The sequence below is a fragment of the Phyllopteryx taeniolatus genome, chromosome 15 (assembly GCF_024500385.1).
Source record: "Phyllopteryx taeniolatus isolate TA_2022b chromosome 15, UOR_Ptae_1.2, whole genome shotgun sequence".
Lineage (NCBI taxonomy): Eukaryota > Metazoa > Chordata > Actinopteri > Syngnathiformes > Syngnathidae > Phyllopteryx > Phyllopteryx taeniolatus.
In genome coordinates this window covers 22,874,085-22,900,023 of record NC_084516.1, presented here as the reverse complement: position 1 = coordinate 22,900,023, position 25,939 = coordinate 22,874,085, and the positions used below count along the sequence as shown (strand labels likewise).

Sequence of the window (25,939 nt, the reverse complement as noted above, 5' to 3'; positions counted from 1 at the left end):
CACCTAGAACTTGTTGGTGAATAATACAATGGAGTTTTATAGCTTTACCTCCTTCTTCGCTTACTCTGTTACACACTAGGGTTGATAATCCACTGCGCTCGCCAACCATGGCAGGTGCGCCATCCGTAATAGTCGCTGTGCCGTTAAACCAGCTTCCAGTTGCTTCAATTTTCCACTGCGTTCGTTCCCAGTTAGCTTGTCATGATTAGCATGTTTCATCTGGTAGTGCCTCTTTATATTGATCTCCTTGAACACAGCCACTGTCTCTTGGCAAATTAGGCAGATGCAGTTGTTTCTAAATTCAGTGAAAAAATATTCAGACTTCCATTTGTCCTGGAAACGGCGGCCCTCGCTATCAACTTTCCTTTTCTTACTTGCAGTTGCCATTTTAGAAATGGGCGCAAAACGGCCCAGCGAGAGTTCGGCCATGAGTTTACTGCCATCCTGTGGTGAAATATAAAATTGCGTGTGTATTTTGTACTGCCGGGCCACATATTATTGATTTTCTGACGTGCATGCAGGCTCCCGTCTGTTTTAAGCTAGCGTAGGTTTTACCATGCCTGCGCCCAATAATACGGTCGCACCTTATGTATATGTTAAATATAGAAATAGACCCCGTAACTGCGACTGCGCCTTTTAATACGGTGTGCCTTATGGTCGTGAAAATACGGTACATTTTAAAAAGCCTCTCAAAATATCCACACTCTTTCCCTTATTCTTACTTGTCTCACTGGCTTCGTCCTTGACAGTTGCGCCATGCATTTGTGGTTCAATAAAATCTATTTTACAGTCAGTATATTATATGTGGGCACTCCGGTTTCCTCCCACATCGCAAAAACACGCGCGGTCGCTTGATCGAAGACTGGAAATTGCCCGTAGGTTGTGAATGTGAGTGCGAATGGTTGTTTGTTTCTATGTGGCCCGCGATTGGCTGGCGACCAGTTCAGGGTGTACCCCGCCTCTCGCCCTAAGATAGCCGGGATAGGCTCCAGCACGCTAGTGAGGAGAAGCGGCTCAGGAAATGGATGGATGGAATGTGAATCAAACTGGTAGCCCTTCCCATTAATCGGTAGCCAAGTAGTAGCTTGCAGTTTGAAAAAGGTTGCTGACCCCTGCCTTGATCTAACAAGTAACTCTTGAAATGAAGTGAAGCGAGCGGACCCTTTCAAATTGAGAGATGGACTTTTATTACATGTGTGACACCAACTGAAATGCATAGAGGTATAACGTTTACTCAGAACTGACTCATTCTAATGTCACATTATTCAGAACTGCATGCCTTCCAAGTTCGTAACAAGGTCACTTTTAGATAAGAACAGCAGTTCATCATACATCCTGATGGAAAACAAGGTAATAAAGGCAGGGTGAGGGGCCTGAGTACTTGAGTAAATCTAAAGTGTACTGTGGCACTAATGCTGGATGTGTTATATATGGAGTACCCACAGAACCAGCTACTAGCAGAGCTGGGCTACATTTAGAGATATAAGAGACCTATAAGGGTGGACGGTGATTACTTAGATACATATACATAGATGTGGTATTGAAAAATATTGAAAACAAGGATGTGACCTATCCAGTATGGCGTACCAAAACCTGACTCGTTCGTTCTGGTATTAAGGCAAAGTTTACGAGCTTGTTGGAGAGTGGCGTTCGTGTCCTGGGGAAGAACAATGCGAGATAAGATACATTTGTTGAATGAAACCATTTAGTTAACGTGCAGCTACATGAGCTACGACAGCTACTATTGTTTTTTTTTTTAACATGACATACAGTAGCTAATGGAAACCTACATCCACAAATAAAATCTTGAATTCCAGACCAATCCGTATATGCTTTAGGCACTTTGCCTGAAAGCAAATGGTGTCTGTTGCAGAGTAGTTGAGGCATTAGAAATATTAACATCTTTAAAAAGGAAGACTCGAAAGTTAATGGCAAGAAAAACACAACAGCCCAAAACAACAAAGGGGGAAGAACGGGTCGAAAGTTATTATACTATTAAAGGGACACCTTCAATTAACGCATGCAATTCACTCCACTAAGGAATCAAAAAAAAAAAATGTTCAAACTTACTATTACCCAATATTACAATATTGTTATCTAACTAGAGATTAATATCTGATTCGACTGGAAGGCACATCCATAAGGCTTTAAAAAAGGTGTTGCAAAGCATTCTAGATGCTTCTCTCCAAATATTGAAGGAAAGCAGCAAGTTGATTATTGAGGCTTCACAAACATTTAAACGGCTCCAGTAAATGTAATGAGCGTGACCGTTCCATGTCACAACAAGGTGAAAGATGGTGCAAAAACTCTTTTCAAAGTTTGACATTATTAAACCGTTTTTTTGAGAAACCGACATTTCCAGGTGAGAGTCCGATTGGAGATACATGACATTTCCTGAACAAAACAAAAAAAGAGAAGAAGAGCGCAGGTACATTTGAAAAAAAGCACGCTACACCCACATCAATTGAATTATCCGTATTTTGTCCTCATCTCAATCCGATCTGCATTGAATACGTGACTTTTATTTATTTTTTCTTAGGTAATTTCTTAAAAACATACGTGCACAGTTTATAGTTGCGTTTGGATATATATATATATATATATATATATATATATATATATATATATATATACACACACTTACAGTATATAGTGGTCTGCTAACAGACACATTCGATGGATGTGAGACTTGTTTCTAGTTTTTTTTTTTTAAGAATAGAAGGTTAGGACACTCTGGTGGTTGCCGCGCACCAGAAGGATGGGCGGCAGGTCCTTCGACAACACCTCCAGCCAGGCCATGTACAGAGCACTTGACACTGCACCCTTCCTGGCCAATGGCAGGCTCCTGAAGAAGACAAAAAAGATACATTCACGTTCATTTGGAAAACCCCTGTGCCATGTGCTATTAAAAAAAAAAAACCCAAAAAAAACAAACAAAAAAAAAAACATTTGAATATCTCTATATTTGTAAGGATCGGGGTGTTTTTCATATAATTTGATCAATAAAAGAACAAATAAAGACATGGGCCACTGAATTTCCTATTGAAAAGCAATTCATTTTACTGATGTGAGTATTTGCATCATCGACAGTTATTATCCATCAAGAGGTCCCTATTTGTTTATAAAGTTGTTTTTTTTTATAAAGTAAGATTTTTAAAGCTTATAATGCCAAAATGTCTGTACCATTAGGTGTCCAAAATAATGTTGCATGATTTGCAACATGTTTTCTGAAGATGCTAATTTTAAAATTTTGGGATATACAGTAAAGTGTAACCTCTGCATACTCGTGCTTTGGTACCCGCGGATTCACCTCCCTGCAGATCCCCCCCCCCCCCCAATCTAAAATATATAAATTTTTATTTTTGTTTTTTTTGGGTGGTGGGGGGTGGAGACCAACCCCGAAAACGCTAAGTAGTTGGCTTATCCCCGCTCACTCAAGAATGCTTGAGTTTGCTATTTTAGAGGGCCACCACTTTTTTGCTCTGTCAATAAGGATTGCCTTTACTATAAGTAACTTAATTACTTAATTACAATAACTTCTTTAAAATAGGACTAAGCGTGGCTGTTTCACTGTTATTGATCAAATGATATGAAAATGACCCATCACCAATTTTGATTGACGCATTAGCCTCTTAGGATTTCAGTTCTAATCTACCCATACACAATTCAACACGACTCACCATACAAGCAGAGAGATCAAAAAGCGGCTTACATGACAATAAGGTTGGCTGTGTCGGAGTGCTCCTTCAGTAGCTCGTTGAGTCTGATCTGACGATTAGTCTGGAAAAACAAAGCATATCAAATACGTTTGCTCAAGCTCATTAAATCAATTTTCCAAAACAAACTTAAGTGCAAAGAGAATTGCAGAATTTAGACATAGCTCACTGTCAACCAGTCCACCCACCAAATTACCTTAAAACAAGTGAAAAGAAAAACTGCCAATGGAACTAGTATAATTTGACTTGACAAGATTCTTATAATATGAGATTGCTTGCTGAAAAAGTAGACACAAAAAAATCCTCAAAGATTGATCATAAAAAAACAAATACGTGGTGTGCATTATGGCATCCAAAGAGTTCAATTTTGCTCTCATCAGAACAGAGTATATTCTCCCAGTATTTAACTGGCTTGTCCAAATGTTCGGCAAACTTTAAACGAGATTTGACATGCTTTTCTTCAGCAATGTGGTCTTGCGTGGTTAATGTGAATCCAGGCCATGGCAATTCCAAGGGCCTCATGTACAAAGACTTGCGTGGATTTCATGGCGTACGCTCAAATCCAGAAAACGTCGTACGCACAAAAATACCCAGATGTATGAATCTGTGCGTGCGCATGAAGCCAAGCACATTTCCTCCGTACGTCCCAATCAACGTAGAATTCAGCGCACACTCCCTGTCCACGTCCACATTTAAATATGTAAATCATATTTAAATGAACCCTGCACCTGAGATCCCGATCTCTGCATGACCAGAAAAAAAAAAGGAAAATGAGCAAGGTAATGAAGAAAAAGAATTTTTCTGAATGTGAAGTTGCTCAATGAAGTACATGATTAAAATGACGGGTTTTTTTTTTTTAGAAGAGGGGTAAATTGTCATTTTAACACATTTTAATCATGTGCAACAGATTCACATGTTCAAATTAAGTAAATTCAAAGGTCCCTTTTTTTCAGTGCACTGATAAGCGTCCTTTGAATTTACTTAATTTGAATATGCACCGATGGAAAACCCTTCTACTTCTGTATAATGCATTTTTTCAATGCATGATTTTGCTTCTACCCATATGAGCAAAACATGAAGCATTATCTGTATTTTGTTAGTTTTTTCAAATAATTATTCTGAAGTTAAGCACCTTATTTGAACACTTTATTTTTTAAATTTACTTGCTCTTATTTTGAAACTCACAGCCCTACTTTTATTTAGTAAATTAGAAAACAAACAGTTGTGCTCATATGTTTAATTACCCAGGCAGAATTTGTAAGATGGGTTAAATTCTTTAAAAAACAAAACATGAATGGGATTCAAATTAAACACTAAAGCATTTCAGAAAAGCATAATCATTAAACGAAACATAACCATAAAGAAATTAATGATGGTTGTTCTTCAGTCATCGGTCATATTTAAAAAAAATCATTTCACAAATTCTGCCAGGATATGTAAATTTATAAGCACAACTGTACATATATGCAGTCGTATGTACCTCTGTCATATTGGAATTAAACTTTAGACTACACTTAATTTAACAACCACTAGGTGGCGGTGGCATTTTGGAATGAAAGTGTACAGCTTTTTCATAACCACTAGGTGGCAGCATACATTTATAAAATGTGAACGTTCCCCCCCCCCATTTGCCCCTGTACCCATGTATAATGCGCACTATTGACTTGACAATTTTTTGTGGGAAAAAAATGCGCATTATACACGAGAAATTACGGTACATGTCCAAATTAACTAAATTCAAAGGACTAGAAGCGATTGTGAGGGCAATAGGTGGGCATAAATGATCACCTTGATCAATTAATAGGTGTCCTCACCAATATCAGTGAATCATTAAATACACTGGTTAACAAATAAATTCTGAGTCCTTGCTTCTATTACATTGTTGAAATCAAATGTTACCGGGCATTAATTGTTCATCAGTGCGAATTGTTCATGTGTCTCTGATGTGCAGATTTAAGATAACATTTTCCCGGCTTTCAACTTACATATTATGGCCCCAACTGTGCTCACTGGAACATTCAGAAGCTTACATATGTGCCTGTAACCAATGCCAACGTTATGTTCTGCAACAATTAGTTTGCGACGGTAGAGGGAGGCCCCTCTATACGAGAGACAAAATGATCATTTTTTTTCCCCCCAGAAAATCCCATTGGCTGATTTGTTAAGAATGTATTAACAAATTATGGTGGAAAATAAGTATTTGGTGAATAACTCAAGTTCATCTCAATACTTTGTTACACAGTATACCCTTTATGGGCAATGACAGAGGTCAAATGTTTTCTGTAAGTCTTCACAAGGTTTTCACACACTGTTGCTGGTATTTTGGCCCATTCCACCATGCAGATCTCCTCTAGAGAGGTGATGTTTTGGGGCTGTCGCCAGGCAACACAGACTTTCGACTCCCTCTAAAGATCTTCTATGGGGTTGCGATCTGGAGTCTGGCTAGGCCACTCCAGGACCTTAAAACGCTTCTTACGAAGCCATTCCTTTGTTGCCCGGGCGGTGTGTTTGGGATCATTGTCATGCTGATATTTCATCTTCAATGCCCTTGCTGATGGAAGGAGATTTTTACTAAAAATCTCACGAGCCATGGCTCCATTCATTCTTTCTTTTACACGGATCAGTTGTCCTGGTGCCTTTGCAGAAAAACAGCCCCAAAGCATGATGTTTCCACCCCCATGCTTCACAATAGGTATGGTGCTCTTTGGATGCAACTCAGGATTCTTTCTCCTCCAAACACAACAAGTTGAGTTTATACCTAAAAGTTCTATTTTGGTTTCATCTGACCATATGACATTCTCCCAATCCTCTTCTGGACCATCCAAATGCTCTTGAGCACCCTTCAGACGGGCCTGGACATGTACTGGCTTAAGCAGGGGGGACACGTCTGGCATTCTTGGTTACTTTGGTCCCAGCTCTCTGCAAGTCATCCATTTGGACTCCCCCTTGTCAGTCAATAACAAAAGTTCATCTCAATACGTTGTTATATACCCTTTGTTGGCAATGACTGAGGTCAAACGTTTTCTATAAGTCTTCACAAGGTTTTCACAAACTGCTGCTGGGATTTTCCATGCAGATCTCCTCTAGAGCAGTGATGTTTTGGGGCTGTCGCTGGGCAACACAGACTTTCAACTCCCTCTAAAGATCTTTTCTGGTGTTGAGATCTGTAGACTGGCTAGGCCACACTCCAGGACCATGTAATGTCAGCAGCATTTGGAAACCCTTAATTTAAACCATGCAAACCATGCACCGTGAGAAGTTACTTTTCATGACAAAATATTGAGTTCCGGTGCGTACCCTTCAAAATAAAAGGCTACAAGCTTAAAACAGGAAGTCAAGTTAAAACGTGCACATATAAACCATTTGACATGATGAAACAGGTCAATTCATTTATTTAAGTCTAAATCAATGTAAATCTGGCTCGAGTCCAAGTCATGTGACTCGAGTCCACATCACTGATAACCAGACCGGTAGAGATGCCGTATGTAAGGCAATTGGGTATTGCGTAAGGCGTATTGGGTAGGCAATTGCATTATGCATACAGTGTATACAGCAAAAATGATGAAACCTCAAATCACAGTCACCGCTCATTGGTTAGTAATCAGAGCCAAGTTGCAAGGCAGGAGGAACAACAAAAATTCTGTCTTTGGTTGTGCATACCCGGGGCCTCGCCATCTAAATTCCCGGGCTGAATTTTGGGCCGAATATCTATTCGGGCTCCAGTATCTGGAATGCCCTACCCGCGGATATTAGAGCTGCCACCTCAGTAGAAATGTTTAAATCCTGACTTAAGACTTATTTCTACTTTTTGGCATTTAGTTAAAGTACATGGAGGCCTGTTTTACTGCCACTTGTCCTATCTCCTCTCCCCTCGTCTCCTGCTTGGTGAGAGGGCAAGGTGAGGTTGACTGAATCTGAGGCTGTTGCTTTTTGGGTTCTGCACCGACCAACTGGGACAAGATCTGAGGTGGACCACTTCCCCAGGAATCGGTGCCATGGATGATTCCGCTCTGACCAACCGGGCCAGGTCCTGAGGCAGAACCACTTTCCCTAAGAAGTCTACCTGTGGTGCCTTTTCTCTTGAAATTGACTCTTATGACATGTTAATGAACACTGTACAGCATCTTCCCATCGTAAAGAACATAATACACAGAGTTGCCACAGTTATCTTGAAAAAGTAACTTAGTTACTTTACTGATTACTTGATTTCTTAAGTAACAAAGTTAGAAAAAAGTTACTTTTTAGGTACTTTCAGCAGCTCCCAAGTGGCAAGAATATCACTTATCCACAGTACAAAAAAAAAGCAACTTAACCGTACCAATTACTTGGTAATGTACGCCACACAAGTTACAGAAATGATATCATCATGAACCAATAACTTAAATATCAGTGTAGTTGAAGCCACATTAAATGAGCAACTTAGTGCAGACTTGACCAACACAGCCAACGCAGTACAGTAAGTGCCTAAATGTAAACAAGCGCACCATTCTCAGTACATTTCTCTAAAGACTTAACGGACAGATAGATAGATGCCGATGTGGTCCATAAAAGCAAGTGTGTGTGTGTCTGTGCGTGTACTTAAACGTGAAAGTGAGTGGCGGTTTGATATTGAGGGAACACACACACACACACCGTGTATATATATATATATATACATACATACATATATATATATATGTGTATACATACATACATATATCTATGTATATATACATACATATATCTATATACATACATATATCTATATACATATACATACACACATACATATATATACATACATACATATATATATATATATATACATACATACAGACATATATATATATATATATATATATAAATACAGACATATACATATATATATATACATATATATATATATATACAAATCAAATACAAAACAATACTATTTGTTTCAGACCTTGGCACGATAAAGCTCCAGCTCATTGTCTGTGATCCTCCATGGTTCGCTGTTTTTCAAACGCTCCGCTGCCTCTTGCTCCATGTCATCTTCCTTCAACCGATAGGGCTCAATCATCTCCTCAAAGGCAGCAGTACTGAACACGAGAAAACAGTCCAATGCTTTAGACTCGACAATACAAACTGGAGCTAACAGAATGATAGACCTCATGTTTTTCTAACAAATGTAGAATTTCCATCTTATACAAGCTAAAGCGAAAAGGCCAAAATAAAAATACACTGCAAAAGGGACAATATTACACAAATATGATAAACTAGGCTGCCTGAAATAAAATACATTTAACAGCTCTTAAGAGCAAGTTTTTGTTATTGTACATAGCATAACTGTTTTATTGACCAATCTTATAAATGTAATAAGCAAAGCAAAAAAAAAAAGAAGATTCACCCCCAAAATGTGTTTTGAATTTGATTTTTTGATCAACAAAAGATAGAAAGAAACACTTGTTGGGAAAGACTTACTGCTCATTTTTGGGCTTGGTGTTTACATCTCCAAGCACAGTGATGTCTGAGAAGTCTATCCTGAACTTGCTCAACAGGGTTGCCATTCTGCAAAGGAAACGCGTAAGAAATCAGAGCTAATAAATTGTAGAAAAAAACCCTGCAAGAAATTGGCTATTTATGATATGAAAAATAATTCATCTTGAAAACATGGAGGCATTTAGAGACAGATTTAATAATAAATTAATCAATGGTTTATTTTTGGTCATTCTCGCAATAAATCACAACAAAACAATTGTGTGAGCACACAAAAAAGGGGGAAACAAATACATCATACAATCAGATCACACAATTCCACAGAAATCAATGACTGCAAATAGGAGCTGAGGCCTATCATTTACAGTACAAAAAGAAAGAAAAATCCTCTTAAATTATGTTTTATTTCTCTTGATTAAAAAAAAAATATATATATTGAATACAATCTGGAAGGCTTTTGCACCTAACACGGACATTTTTTTTCCTCATGTTTTCATATATACCATAATCAAGACTATGAATATTGGGTTAGTCATGTCAAAGTAACCTGCCTTGCTTATTATTCTAAAGCTTTTTCTGCAATTTAATAATAGGATCTACTGTATATTTGTCTTGTGTACATTTCAACACAATGACATACTGTAAATGGCACTATATGTAAAAAATTAAATATATGCAAACATTTCCTTTTCACCTTCTCATTTGGTTTATAGAGAGCACCGACCGAATTGGTTAATTTACTTTGAATATATTTTATATGTGGCTTCCAACAGAGTTTACAATCTATAATCACACCCAATCATTTTGTTTCACATACTCTTTCAATTTTCAAAAAACCTGTGAATTTAGTTTTGAGGTTTATGAAGAACATGTCTTCATAAAAAGATTGTTATATTGTAGTGTAGTCTTCAACAGCTAAAGTACAGTGGAACCTCGGTTCACAAACTCGTTCCACGACTCTGTTCAACGACCGAAACGAAACCACTTCCAAATATGGGCAACGTTGCACTGGGGCGCCGTCGTCCCTGCACTCTGCCCCGCAGTTAACGCCAGGAAAACCAAGTGCAGTGCGAAAGGGCTTTTAATCCATTCCATTCGTTTGTGGACCGAGGTTCCAGTGTATATATTCTAGGGATTGGAATGAGTCGTTCATTATATCGACGTATTGATTTATATTCCTATGGACCAACTGTATCGATCCGTGCTCGGCCAGTTAGGGTCCTGGATGAAAAACCATCGATTTATTGCATTGTATCGATATGAGGAAATATCCATCCATTTTCCAAACCGCTTATCCTCACTAGGGTCGCTGGCGTGCTGGAGCCCATCCCAGCTATCTGTTGGCGAGAGGCGGGGTACACCGGCTAGCTTATCTCGCTAGCCGCTAACATGCGTTTGTGATCGATACATCGCTCAGAAGAGATCAAGTGGGAGTGTAAAGTTATTATACTTCAAGTGCAAAATAAAGTTCAATTCATTTTTTTTTTTTTTACTGTCAGTATATGGTGGGAACAGCATTTGATTACGCCACGTGGGGCAACACACTTTTGAACGTCTTGATGCAACTGGGGTTTAGTTTTATTGACAATGTGGTGGCGGATAGGAATCGTAGTGAGGCTCGAGGTGCTTAGCTGTCTGTGTGTGCTTTGTTGCGATCGCTGTTCCTGCTGTCTACGTCTTGACCTCTGAGTGTGGTGCATGCAATGAGATACGCACTTGCAGTAACCAGACAAGGGTTTCCTTTCACCAATGCCATTTGCGATATTCATCGAACCAATTGCTACCGTTATACCCGCAAGTATGCTCGCCAGGGACAGAACACAAAATCAATTTGTATGCGGATGATATTTTGTATTTACAGAAACCGCTGCACCGATCCGCCTGTCGATCTCCCTTGCCATTCTTCCCTCACTCGTGAAAAAGACCCCAAGACACTTGAACTCCTCCACTTGGGGCAGGATCTCATCCCCGACCTGGAGAGGGCATGCCAACCTTTTCCGACTGAGGACCATGGCCTCAGATTTGGAGGTGCTGATTCTCATCCCAGCCGCTTCACACTCTGCTGCGAACTGCTCCAGTGAGAGTTGGAGGTCACGGCTTGATGAAGCCAACAGAACCACATCATCTGCAAAAAGCAGAGCTGCAATACTGAGGCCACCAAACCGGACCCCCTTTACATAAAAGTTATGAACAGAATCGGTGACAAAGTCCAACCCTCACCGGAAACGAGTCCGACCTACTGCCGGATATGCGGACCAAACTCTGACTCCGGTCGTACAGGGACCGAAGAGCCCGTATCAGGGGGTTCGGTACCCCATACTCCCGAAGCACCCCCCACAGGACCCCCCGAGGGACACGGTCGAACGCCTTCTCCAAGTCCACAAAACACATGTAGACTGGTTGGGCGAACTCCCATGCACCCTCGAGGACCCTGCCAAGGGTGTAGAACTGGTCCACTGTTCCACGGCCAGGACGGAAACCACACTGCTCCTCCTGAATCTGAGATTCAACTTCCCGACGCACCCTCCTCTCCAGGACCCCTGTATAGACCTTACCTGGGAGGCTGAGGAGTGTGATCCCCCTGTAGTTGGAACACAACCTCCGGTCCCCCTTCTTAAAAAGGGGGACCACCACCCCAGTCTGCCAATAACACACCCGTTATTGCACTCATTGACTCCGGCGCAGAAGATAATTTTGTCATGAGGGATTTGGCACGTCAGCTCCAACTCCCTCTCGAACCCCTCCAGTCATCGAAGAAAGTCACTGCCCTGGATGGGCGACTCATTTTCCCTGTGACCCAACAAACAGCTCCGTTTACCTTACTCATCTCAGGAAACCACCGTGAGGACATTCCATTATTTGTTATACCTTCCCCTGAGACCCCAAGTTAGTCCCCGGCTCAAAAATCACAACCCCGCCATAGACTGGACCCACCTTGCTATCACCAGGTGGAGTCCTCACTGCCATTCGCATCGTCTGTTGTCCGGGATGCCACCCTCCAGCAAACCACCTGCCACACCAGTCGACCTCTCCCGGGTGCCGGAAGCATATAATGACCTTTCCCCAGTTTTCGGTAAGGATCTTGCCATTTCTCGTCAACTGGCCCACTCCCACCACCCGCAAAGAACTACAACTATTCCTGGGATTCGCCAACTTCTACCGCCGTTTTATCGGCAATTACAGTCGAGTTGCTATTCCTCTCACCACCCTCACCTCCACCAGCTTCCCTTTCCAGTGGACCCCAGCTGCATCCCAAGCCTTCGACCAGCTAAGGAGCCTGTTCACCAGTGCTCCCATCCTACATCACCCTGACCCCTCCCTCCAGTTCGTGGTGGAAGAAGATGCCTCGGACAGCAGCCAGCCTGTCTTCCGGTTACCATCCTCAGTCCAAGGGCCAGACGGAGCGGGCTAATCAGTCCCTAGAATCGCCCCTACGCTTCCTTGCCGCATGCAACCCCACTTCCTGGAGCACATTCCTCCCCTGGATTGAATACGCCCACAACTCTCTCAGCAGCTCCTCCACTGGTATGTCTCCATTCATCGCCTGTTATGGTTTCCAACCTCCATTGTTTAGGGAACGTCTAAAGACGTCAATGGCGTTTTTTAACGGGGGTGGGTGGAGGAGGGTCTTGTGCAGTTTATGTGTGATCTTCAAGCCCCTGGATAACTGCAATGAGGAATGGCACCCTGTAGAGGGCAACAATGCCTCAAGGTGAACGTCCCCCCTTCAGATTGAAGAAGAGGAAGAAGGAGGGGGCGGGGATGAGGAGACAATGAGAAGATGTAAGCATAATGGCGGAATAGAAAGAAGACAAAATGAAAAAAAACTCTAAAAAACAAAAACAAAAAACAAGCTTTTGGTCCTAGAAATTTATTGCGCCGAGGCAAGAAACATGCCTGCGACCGACAGGAATGACGCCTTAGATCATGCAAGGGAATAAAGGATGACGCTCCGAGCTGATCCCTTTGTTGCAAAGCTATCGCCGAAAATGCCGGGCCACATGGCGAGATGCTATCGACCGCTCGTCAGCTCATCATCTGTCGACCAGGATTTGAGTAAATGGGATACTGAATCGTGATGAGTGAACTCTGGATTGCCTGGAAGCAGCCGAGCTTCATTCGGAGCTTCTGCTGGATGATAATGGTGGCGAAGGTAACTCGTTTGTAGCTCACGTTAGCTACATTTAGCAAGCAAACACGCTCCTTCAATCCTTGTTGCAACCCCAATTCCAATGAAGTTGGGACATTTTGTTAAACATAAATAAAAACAGAATACAATGATTTGCAAATCATGTTCAACTTATATTTAATTGAATACACTACAAAGACAAGATATTTAATGTTCGAACTGATAAATTATTGTTTTTAGCAAATAATCATTAACTTAGAATTATATTGCTACATGTTCCAAAAAAGCTTGGACAGGGACTTGAGAGATACATTATAACTGCAGTCTGAAAAAAATGTACTTCTAAATTTCGAACCCCAAACTTCAGAGAAAAATCTAATGATGGTACAGATGTTATATTTTTGGCATGACAAATTAATGCAGGTCCTGGATCAGTAATTATGCATAACTGACTGTGTCATTGGTATCCCTTGGACAAAAAATGCTGAGGCAGATTTAATCCAACGGAAGAAAGTCCTTCGATTGTTAGTGTAATGGACACGCCAATAAAGATTACACCCATCACCCCCAGTCTCGTGCTGTTCCGCATACCTGCCTCGGCTGCCCCACTGAGCCAGTCTGCGTGCACAAGACATCGAAGGAAAGCCTTATCTGTTTATCAAAGAAGAAGCACGGGAGGGTTAACTTCGCACACGGACGCTAAATGAATTACCAGCCAGTCCGAAGGAGCTCATCAAAGCTGAGACACAGACATTGGTTTCTCACCCGGACGCTAAATTAATTAACTTCCATCCTGAGAAGTCTCACCAACAAAGACTTCTTTTTCTCGCTGTTTTCAGTGACATTTGTTCCATCTGTCTGGGACAATGGATGGAGCACTAGCGACACCCACAGGTAGTGGAAAGCTACTGCAACTTCGGATGAACAAATCACAATCTTCACTGGACTTGAATGTTATATAATATTTTAAGAACTTTGCATGAACACCACCAGTGTTACCATCACAATAGCGCCACTAAGTGATTGTATTTCTGCAAATTTGAACGTCTGATGTCAATTCTGTTTGTCAACTGATGAGACGTTTCACCCCACAACACAAATGCCACATTGCAAATATTACAGTGTTCTCAACAACCACATACAATTGAAACATTCGTTACATGGATAAAAGAGGATGTGCGAGTGACAATGCAAAGCTGGAAAATGGTCTCGTTATCCTTAATCCAATAATGCATATTTTATACCACTGGTTTTAAACCACAAAATAATCCTAGGATGGAAAAGTGACATTAAGAGGCGGCCAATCTTCCCTGTTGGTACCTAGCTGGAGCTTTTATCGCACCCACATTTTTGTTATGAGTCTAGAACACTTTTGATGTATTTACATTTAGTAATGTTTTGATTATCAGTCTCAAAGATAATGATAATATACAAATAATTCAATTAGCATAATGCTGATAATGGATAATGGGTCGGCCCATATTGACGCTATACTGATAATGTATATAATGAAATAATGATCAATGCACTTACAAAATACTGTCTAGATATGCTAGACATGTTAAAGTAAGAACTGAAGTAAGTGGTGGTAGCACAATTGACAGAAATTATTGTCAGAATTTTATTACAATTCTTGGAAAGCTTTTCTCTGACAAGAGCTTTCTGACAGCTTTCAATTTGACCTCAGAAAACATGATAGCTACCACCTGGAAATAAATGCTGGAAAGTCAATTAATTTAGGTCAAGTATATATGAGGATGCGTGTGTCCCCTATCCCGTTTTGAGATAGTCTTTGCAGGCACTCCATTGGACTGGACCCATTCGGGTCTAACAAAGCTAGGTTTGCCGATGGACACATGAATCGTTCAGGTATTGCACATTATCGAGTAATCAATTTCAGGAAACAAGTCCCATCAGCATTCCCAAGGCTGGCCGACGTACCCCTTCATGACATCAAACCCTGCGACTTCGTGCTGATTCAGAACCTCCGGCGGAAAATGTGGCGACATCAGTGCTGGCTGGGGCGTTTCCAACTACTCCTCATAACCAACACTGCAGTGAAAGTCGCTGTAAGAGCTACGTGGGTTCATGCGTCACACTGCAAGAAGGTCCCAGTACCTCCTATGGTCCCAACTCCTGCACTTCCCTCACCTTCTACGACGGATGGCCGTAAAGGTCGGCCTAATAAGGCTAAGTAATCACCTCTAATAAAGACGATTCACTGTTAGCATACACTTTTAGCTACAATCAGTGCTAGTAACTAGATAGGTCATAACTAGATAAGTCATAAAAGCAGAGCAACGACCAATCACCTGTTGTCTGAACTGCCGCGCGCACACACACACACACACACATTTGCATAGCTCTGCAGAAGAACAGAAGATGACGACATCTCCTGGGGGTTTCAAACCCCTCCTTGGTGGTTTGGCATTAGTTGGCATATTTATTAAAATGTGTATTGATGCTCCCACTTTGACAGTTGACACAATTTTGTACCTTACAAGATGTGACAACTATGATGAGCTTCTTTGGTTACATGCGATCGCCAATACCTCTGCTAATTTCACCTCCTACAGCATGAATGTTTGGTTTCTGTATGCCTTTCATGCGGCACGCTCTCAAAATCGTTCTAACTGCGATGTCTGCTCTTTCATGCCGCCCCAAAACCACGTTGTGCTTTCCACACATCCTAATGCTCTTTCCTCGCACCTTAGTTTCCTTTATTAGTCCACTGTAGTTTAATCAAACTGTCTTTGCTGAAACAGGTTCTCCTCTCCCCTATGTCAATGCGACCAACAATTTTGATGGTTTTAAACCCACTAATGATTTGGGTATGGTGCCTTTGTTTGGCCCAGTTCACATTCACCTCGGCGTGAAAGTCCGCTGTTTTGCTATGAACAAGACCCTATTTGGCCAGCGTGTGTATGTTGGGAATGTACCAAAATCTTATTGCCCATCTATATCTGTACCATGCACAACCTTTGTCTCCAACTCCTCTTTGAACAATTCCCAAGCTCTTCCCGGAACTACCCGTCTTCCCGATATGTCAGCACCTGACTGGTTGGGCACGTTGCCTTTTGAGGACGTGTACTGGCTTTGTGGACAGTGTCTACACTAGACTCGTTACCGATTGGTCAAGTCGATGCTCCCCTATTGCTTTTACAGACCACTCATACATTATCTCCGCCACATCCCATTCCCGTCGTCGCAGACAGGCCCAATTTAAAGAACACGATCCAGTTTGGGGCACAGATGTCCCCACCGATCACAAGGTTTGGAAAACAGGTACCAAGGTATTATACTCTCTATTTCCTCAAATTGGAGTGGGCAAATTGATGTTACGATATGAAACTTTAAGTTATCGTTTTTCTAGTTTTGTTAACCCATACCCTGACCATTCTTGAGGCTTCACGTGTGGAAATTAATGCAATTTGTGAAGTAGCCCTCCTATACCGCATGACACTTGATTTACTATTGGCTTCTCACGGCGGTGTTTGTACTCTCTTGAACAAAACCTGTTGCACATACATTCCTGACAATGCTGGCGATACAGGTGTCATAGCCAGTGGCATTAAAAACCTCACTATACTCCGCGATGCCGTTGCCTGCGAGGAGGTGCTTGATTCGAGCTGGTTCACTGGACTTGCATGGCAGGCTTGACTGTATCGCTTTGCATTTATGGTTTGTATCGCTTTGCTTGTTCTCTTTTTCATGTCCTCTTGCTTGGTCCCTTTTGGTGAAAGGTTTAGTCTCTCGCATTCACGATTTCACTATCCAGTCACTGATGAACGTTTTCCTGACCTTTTCCCTCAATCCGGCTGCTTGGATGACAACGACGACTTAAATGATGACCTTGACTCATATTCCTCAAACTAACCTTGTTGCATGACTGACTTACGAGTTTATGAAGGATTTTCTTCAACCTGAGGTGTGAATTTCTGGAGGATTGTAGGGTTGTTTTGTTAATACATATTATACTGTTATATGTTTTGGATTACTTAGGGGTTTAGTAATATTTAGTAACTTTTAATGTTTTTGATTACTTGGTGTTTAGTAATATTTAGTAACTTTTAGGTACTTATGATGTAATAATGTTGAGTTATTTTCCTTTTGTATATGATTGATAGTAGATTCCGTGATATAATCAAAAGGGGGGGAACTGAGTTGGAAAATTAATGTTTCACATATGGGTCATTCCACGGATATGGTGAAATGTTACGAGCAATTATTAACGGCAAAATACATTAAAAGGCATCAAATATTAACACACAACAGTATCGTCAGTAATCAGGTATCAATATGTAGATATAAAATAATATTGTAGCTGGAATTTTCCACCTCCAATTATTTTGCAATAAACCATGTCAAATGCATTTTTGTGGTTTTTGACCAGCGCCGAAGTGTGACATTTTAGCAGTCATCAACGGAAATAGGCACTGTGAAAAATATCGGCAAAATCATGCAACCACTTCGCCAATATCTGGTAAAAGGGTGCACCTACCACTCACCAGACGTTATTGACATTCCACGCCGAGATTTCTTAGAGGGACTTGTTAGAAATAGGCATCGTGCTCGTAACTTTGTCGGTCAAAACGCGTTACGAGCAAGCGGCCACTCAATTTCAGAACTGTAAACAAATAACGACAATTTTACGACGGCTATTTGGAATTGATGCAATAATCTTCCAAAATATTCATAGACGGATCAATCAATTGCTTCAGAAGGAGTAGGAGACAATATTGACTTACATTTTTAAGTGTCGCTCATATTTTTGTTCGAGCGACTTGTACAAAACAAAAACGGTGGACTATTTTGAGACATCGATCACCCAGAACCATTTTCGGCTTACATACGACCAGCATATGGCAGCATTTGAGATTGATGGGAACATGGAGGGGCCGGTAGAACCTGGTAAGTGTTTTCAAGAAAATGATGTCAAAATGTTACAAGCTTCGATCTCAAACGGTCACGTTACTAGCAATGATGAAAAGCGAGTTTGTATAGAAACTTAGATTGTTTGATTTGTTGAAGGAGAAATGATTGGTGAATTTCGACCGTTCTCTATCACGAGTGCACAGGCTGTTTTCTGTGTCTTCTGACTGCACTGCTGACTCGCTGGTAATTCTGACGAGTCACAGCAGTGTTGAGGATGTGGTCATGATTACGCGCATACTTTAATCCTTATTATTAAACTTGGATTCGGTTCCGATTAGAAAGGCCTCCTGTCAAACTTCAAGTTGATGGTCTAACTGTGAAGGGTATCATACCAAGTAAGGAAACTGATATTGAAAAATTGACTAGTCCTATTAAGTTCTGATATCCACTGAATTCATTCACCTGTTAGTATTAAGGTCCATCATTTTCCATGTTGTATTTTTAGTCAATGTTACACACATCTATATTTGCCCTAAGTAAATGTTTTACTCAATACTTTGCGGTGCATTAACAAGTTGGACATAAATTGGTTTGTGAAGCTACTCTAACCCTAATATTTGTGTGAAAAAATCCCAAGGTTTTCATACAATAAACAGCTTTACATGTTCATATCTAGAGTCAGTGTTACAAGCGACCACTGGTCAATTAGTGGTCATATTAAGGAAACTACGTATGTTTTTATCCCATGAACCCCTAAATGTAACTGGTATACAACCCCAATTCCAATGAAGTTGGGACGTTGTGTTAAACATAAATAAAAACACAATACAATGATTTGCAAATCATGTTCAACCTATATTTAATTTAATACACTACAAAGACAAGATATTTAATGTTCAAACTGATAAACTTTATTATTTTTAGCAAATAATCATTAACTTAGAATTTTATGGCTGCAACACGTTCCAAAAAAGCTGGGACAGGATCATGTTGAGCACTGTGTTACATCACCTTTTCTTTTAACAACATTCAATAAATGTTTGGGAACTGAGGACTCTAATTGTAGAAGCTTTGTAGGTGAAATTCTTTCCCATTCTTGCTTCATGAACAGCTTCAGGTGTTCAACAGTCCGGGGTTTCCGTTGTTGTATATTACGCTTCATAATGCGCCACACATTTTCAATGGCAGACAGGTCTGGACTGCAGGCAGGCCAGTCTAGTACCCGCACTCTTTTAATACGAAGCCACGCTGTTGTAACACGTACAGAATGTGGTTTGGCATTGTCTTGCTGAAATAAGCAGGTGTGTCCATTAAAAAGACGTTGCTTGGATGGCAGCATATTTTTCTCCAAAACCTGTATTTGCCTTTCGGCATTCATCGTGCCTTCACAGATGTGTAAATTACTCATGCCATTGGCACTAACACAGCCCCAGACCATCACAGATGCTGGCTTTTGAACTTTGCATCCATAACAGTCCGGATGGTTCTTTTCCTCTTTGACCCCGAGGACACAACGTCCACAATTTCCAAAACCAATTTGAAATGTGGACTCTTCAGATCACAGAACACTTTTCCACTTTGCATCAGTCCATCTTAGATGAGCTCGGGCCCAGAGAAGCTGGCGGCGTTTCTGGGTGTTGTTGATAAATGGCTTTTGCTTTGCATAGGAGAGCTTTAAGTTGCACTTACGGATGTAGCGCCGAACTGTATTTACTGACATTGGTTTTCTGAGGTGTTCGAGCCCATGTGGTGATATCCTATACACATTGATGTCGGTTTTTGGTGGCAAAAAAGACTGAGAAAGTTGAGGAATGCTCATTAAACACCTGTTTGGAACATCCCACAGGTGAACAGGCTAATTGGGAAGAGGTCGGTGCCATGATTGGGTAAAAAAGGAGCTTCCCTGAATTGCTCAGTCATTCACAAGCAAAGATGGGGCGAGATTCACCTCTTTGTGAACAAGTGCGTGAGAAAATAGTCGAATGAAACTGTTCGACTATTTTCTCAATGACAATGTTCCTCAACGTACAATTGCAAGGAATTTAGGGATTTCATCATCTACGGTCCATAATATCATCAAAAGGTTCAGAGAATCTGGAGAAATCACTTGCATATAAGAGGCAAGGCCGAAACAAACTAAAACTAGCAGACATTCCAACAGCTTCTTCCCTCTTGTCATCAACTTCTTAAACAGCTAACTTACAATTCCATTGGAACATGCCGCCAATTCTTGTCTTGAGTTTGTCGGGCCAATTATACATTACTCGTGCACTCACTGTGGTAGTCTCGCCACGCTGCACTATTTGCATATCTGTTGCTGTTGACCAATACTGGCCACTCATGCCAGAGTAACATCTGCACCACTTGCACACTGACTGAGGAGTATCTGCAACATTTGCACACTCGACATTGTCCCAGATTATCGCTCTACTAGTCACTTTAAACCGCATACACTCCTTGAAGTCTCAGCGCCCTTTGCACAATGGTCATTAGACCGGACTATTGCAATATTAGTCATTCGAACTGCTCTAAGTACTAGAGGACTCTGCATCTTTTTGCACAATTGTTTTTTGTCAATGTCTTTATGTCTCCAAAGTGTTCTGTAAATTGACTGTCTGTTGTACTAGAGCGGCTCCAACTATCGGAGACAAATTCCTTGTGTGTTTTGGACATACTTGGCATATAAAGATGATTCTGATTCTGATTTTAGCTGTGTGCTTAGGATCATTGTCTTGTTGGAAGGTCAACCTTCAGCCCAGTCTGAGGTCCTGAGCACTCTGGAGAAAGTTTTCGTCGAGGATATCCCTGTACATGGCCACATTCATCTTTCCTTTTATTGCAACCAGTTGTCCTGTCCCTGCAGCTGAGAAACACCCGCACAGCATGATGCTGCCACCACCATGCTTCACTGTTGGGACTGTATTGGACAGGTGATGAGCAGTGCCTAGTTTTCTCCACACCTAACGCTTAGAATTAAGGCCAAAAAGACAAGACTCATCAGACCAGAGAATCTTATTTATCACCATCTTGGAGTCCTTCATCTTGCACTGAGGAGAGGCTTCGAGTCCTTCATCTTTCACTGAGGAGAGGCTTCCGTCAGGCCACTCTGCCATAAAGCCCTGACTGGTGGAGGGCTGCACTGATGGTTGAATTTCTAGAACTTTCTCCCATCTCCCAATTTGGCTGAACGGCCAGCTCTAGTAAGGGTTCTGGTCGTCCCAAACGTCTTCCATTTATTATGGGGGCCACTGTGCTATTAGGAACCTTAAGTGCAGCAGAATGTTTTTGGTAACCATGGCCAGATCTGTGTCTTGCCACAATTCTGTGTCTGAGCTCTTCAGGCAGTTCCTTTGACCTCATGATTCTCATTTGCTCTGACATGCACTGTGAGCTGTAAGGTTATAGACAGGTGTTTGGCTTTCTTAATCAACTCCAATCAGTATAATCAAAGACAGCTGGACTCCAATGAAGATGTAGAACCATCTCAAGGATGATCAGAAGAAATGGACAGCACCCGAGTTAAACATATGAGTGTCACAGCAAAGGGTCTGAATACTTATGGCTGTGTGATATTTCAGTTTGTCTTTTTTAATAAATCTACAAAAACTTCAACAATTCAGTTTTTTTCTGTCAATATGGGGTGCTGTGTGTACATTAGGAAAAGAAAATGATTTTAGCAAATGGCTGGAATATAACAAAGTGAAAACTTTAAGCAGTTCTGAATACTTTCCGTACCCACTGTGTGTGTGTGTGTGTGTGTGTGTGTATATATATATATATATATATATATATATATATATATATATATATATATATATATATATATATACATATACATACATATACATACATATACGCAGATTTTCTTTTTTTGAGGGGTAACCAATTTTTCGTAGAAAATGCTTATTGGCGGGATATCTCCGCTTATTTAGTCATTTTTGGAAGGTAACGATCACGGGTGTCGATCATACATGGATTTTCTGCCTATTCCCTATCCCCCGCGAATAGCGGTTGTCCACTGTAAAAGTAATGTTATATCTCACACCATATTTTTCTTCAAACCTTAGATATCGGAAATGACTAAGAAGTACTTACGCTCGGCGGTCATGGTCAATCCTGTTTATCTTGCCACCGATAAAAACACGAATCTTGCAATCCTTCCATCGCTTCTTGTTGGTCAACAGATAAGGGATAAGAAGGGTCAAACCTGTATATGAAACATGAAACAGCAAAAGTTAAATTAAAAAAAACAAAAGACAACATTTCTTACATTTTCCATGGAGTATAATTTCATTGATGAGGACAACATGGAAATAGCTGCTGGAAACTTTGTCCATCTGTACATACAGGACAGTCATCGTTAAAAGATGGGAACTTTCAAAAAACACAATGGATGAATGCAGTAAATCCATAAAATAACTCTTTCAGAGAATTGGAAACTCTATGTATACAAAGGAAATGGGCCTGATTCATGAACCATTCTTCACTCATTCCCTGCCAATGCCGTCCAAAGACGTAATTCAGAATCCATCTATTCCCTGCCAATGCTGTCTAAAGACGTAATTCAGAATCCATCTATTCCCTGCCAATGCTGTCTAAAGACGTCAATGGCGTTTAAATTTTTTTTAACGGGCGTGGGTGGGGGAAGGTCTTGTGCAGTTTGTGTGAGATTGTCAAGCCTCTGGATAACTGCATTGAGGAATGGCACCCTGTAGAGGGCAACAATGCCTTGAGGTGAATGTCCCTCCCTCAGAGGTAGAGGAGGATGAAGGAGGAGGGAGGGGGCGGAGAAGAGACAAACATAATGGCGGAAAAGAGAGAAGACAAAATGAAAAAATAAAAAAAATAAATAAAAAAATTATAATAGAATTTTTTTTTAAAAAGCTACCGGGACTAGAAATGTATTGCGCCAAGGCAAGAAAAATATTGCCTTTGTATTTTATATTAATATTATTTTTGTCCTTTGAAACCAATGGAGAGTTTCCTTGGCAGTATGGTTTGGATCATTATCCTGCTGAAATGTCCACCCGCATTTCATTGTCATCATTCTCGTAGATGGCAGCAGATTTTTGCCAAGAATGTCTCGGTTCATTTTCCCATTCTTCCTTCCTTCAATAATCATTAATAATTATCAGTACCATTTGCTGAAAGGTAACCCCACACCATCATGTTCCCACCTCCGAACTTCACTGTTGGTATGGTGTTTTTAGGATGATGTGCATCAATTAGTTAGCAATGGGGCGGCACGGTGGACGACTGGTTAGCACATCTGCCTCACAGTTCTGAGGACCGGGGTTCAAATCCAGTGTGGAATTTGCATGTTCGCCCCGTGCCTGCGTGGGTTTTCTCCGGGCCCTCCGGTTTCCTCCCACATCCCAAAAACATGCATGCTAGGTTGATTGAAGGCTCTAAATTGCCGTAGGTGTGTATGTATGCGCGAACGATTGTTTGTTTATATGTGCCCTGCGATTGGCTGGCAACCAGTTCAGGGTGTCCCCTGCCTCACGCCCGAAGACAGTTGGGATAGGCTCCAGCACGCCCGCGACCCTTGTGAGGATAAGCGGCTCAGAAAATGGCAATGAGACCTATTTGGCGGCCATCAATGAGGACTAAACCAGCTGTTATTCATTTGCACTGACGAGGGGCTGGATTGCTGTTTGATTATTGATAGATTTTAGGTGTTGTCTTGGCTTTCCATGCCTTTTTGCAACTCCCTTTCTTCATGTGTTCAATACTTTTTCCCTGTGTTATTTCACATTATTACCCACAATGTAATTTCTGATCTTATTTGTTCTACTTTCTTTGTATGTATGGATTACTTGGGTTGTTCCAAACAATCTGGTGAAAATTTCATGTCAATAGCACCTTTGAAAAATATATTTAGTCAGAAAAATGGTGACGTGTTAAATACTTATTTCAGCCGCTGTATATGTGTTTCGGCCTGCCACGATAGCAAATCTTTTAGGACGATATATTTTCCCCAAAACTTTTACAATAAACGATCTTTTCTTTTTTTATGCCACTGATATAATAATAATTCAAGTACATCCTTTTTAAGAACAATTAACTTTTAATTTTAAAGAATACTGAACATGTAGACAATAATATATCTTTGATCAATAAAATATATCAACCAGACCCAGGCTCTGTTCACAAAAATGGCTCTGAAACAAACGGTATAGAGTCATTCACCGACTAAAGAGGCCCAAAAAAATGTCTTAAAGCCTGCCAAATCTTAATGAATAAAAAAAAATAAATGTATGTACTCGAAAGCATTTGGGCATTGTCACTATTTTTAAATCAGCTGTCATACATTTTAATATCACTTATTATTTAATTCTTTTTATTTATTGTCGGACTGTTGTTGCGCTATGTACTGTATAATTTCTGCTGCCTGTATACCTTCTGCGGCCTCCTGGCTTTTGAAAAAGGGATTTTATCTCTCTAGCTTTTACCTGGTTAATAAATGAACGAAAAATTTCAAAAATAAGGCCCAACCTCGAGCTGCTGGACTGTGACAGCTTCACCTGTCAGTCAAATGACGCTAAAAATGAGCTCACTAAAGTCAACTACTCCCTGAATATTGATGTGTGCCGCTGTGGTTATGGTAAATAAACAGTTAACTTAGCCGTGTGTTAGCTACTTAGCTTGCAGGCTAAGGGATGTAAAATACATTTAACTTTCCATAAAGCTTCCAGTTGTGTGCATCTATGGAGTTCTGCCTGTTCTGCCAGTGGCTTGCTGCGTCGTGAGTGGTTCGTTGGGTGTTACCACAACAAAAACCTCCCGTGTCCATTGTATATATTGAACAATAACCTGCCCTACTCCGCCTTTGATTGGCTAGCACCAAGACAGAACTTGTACTTTTAGTGTATTCCTCCTTTGATTCACTGTGTGTGGAAGCTCTTCACCAACAAATCACTTCGTGCGTCCCTGCTAATTTTTGTGCGTCTCAGACGCAGGACGCAGATCAAACGAGATCCCTATGTGTGTGTGTGTGTGTATAATAGTTTATTTTGTTTGCCTTGACTGAACAGTATACTGTATGTTCATCATTCATGACTTTATTTCAGTTTCTGCACTTTTTGTAAGCACCTCATCTATAAAAACCTTCCTTCAAATGTTCATCCACCCATCCATTTTCTGGTACTGTTGAGTGTGACGGCATAAGGTGAGAACATATGATAGCTGTAAAGGTCAACAGGTCACGCAGACATGTTTTCTACAGACATGCTAATAGAGTCTTTATGGTCTTTTGCTTGCAGAATGCATATCAGCAAACATCATATAACATCATATAACAGCTTTCAGCAGAAACTTATACACTGTATATATTGCATTAATTACTAAATGTTACCAAGAGTTAGGACCCACAATCGTTAGTGCCCACACTACGAAGGGTGAGTTTAGATGATGAATAGATAGGATTTTTTCATTGTAGAGGGGGAATTTGCTATGATATACTGATTATTCCACGTTCTTTCTCGTTAGGTTTTCAATGTTATTTGATACCATGATAAGCATATGTTATACACATGTACTACTTTGTGAAGACAAGTGATGTAAGATGTGTTTCAAGGGATGTTGTAGGGATTGATCAGATTTGAGATATCCTCCGGAGTTGAAGGAGGAAAGATGAGATGAACTGAGCAGATGTCACTATGACGGTATTCCCTGAAGCAGATAAAGGGTGCAGCTGTAGTCACAACTGTAAGTCATCGCCATGGTAACACAGGAAGGTCTACCTATGAATGGCCTTCTA

General features: G+C 40.8%; 1 protein-coding gene across 1 annotated transcript in view; it reads right to left on the bottom strand.

Annotated features, from left to right (window-relative positions):
• Positions 1-1,163: 1,163 nt before the first annotated feature.
• slc12a2 (solute carrier family 12 member 2) overlaps positions 1,164-25,939 on the bottom strand; it is a 129,198-nt gene continuing 104,422 nt past the window's right edge. Inside the window, 5 exon segments of the mRNA XM_061748037.1 lie at positions 1,164-2,845; positions 3,713-3,780; positions 8,641-8,776; positions 9,159-9,245; positions 22,273-22,384. Of these exon segments, the coding sequence (XP_061604021.1) occupies positions 2,710-2,845; positions 3,713-3,780; positions 8,641-8,776; positions 9,159-9,245; positions 22,273-22,384 (539 nt within the window). The 3' untranslated portion in view covers positions 1,164-2,709.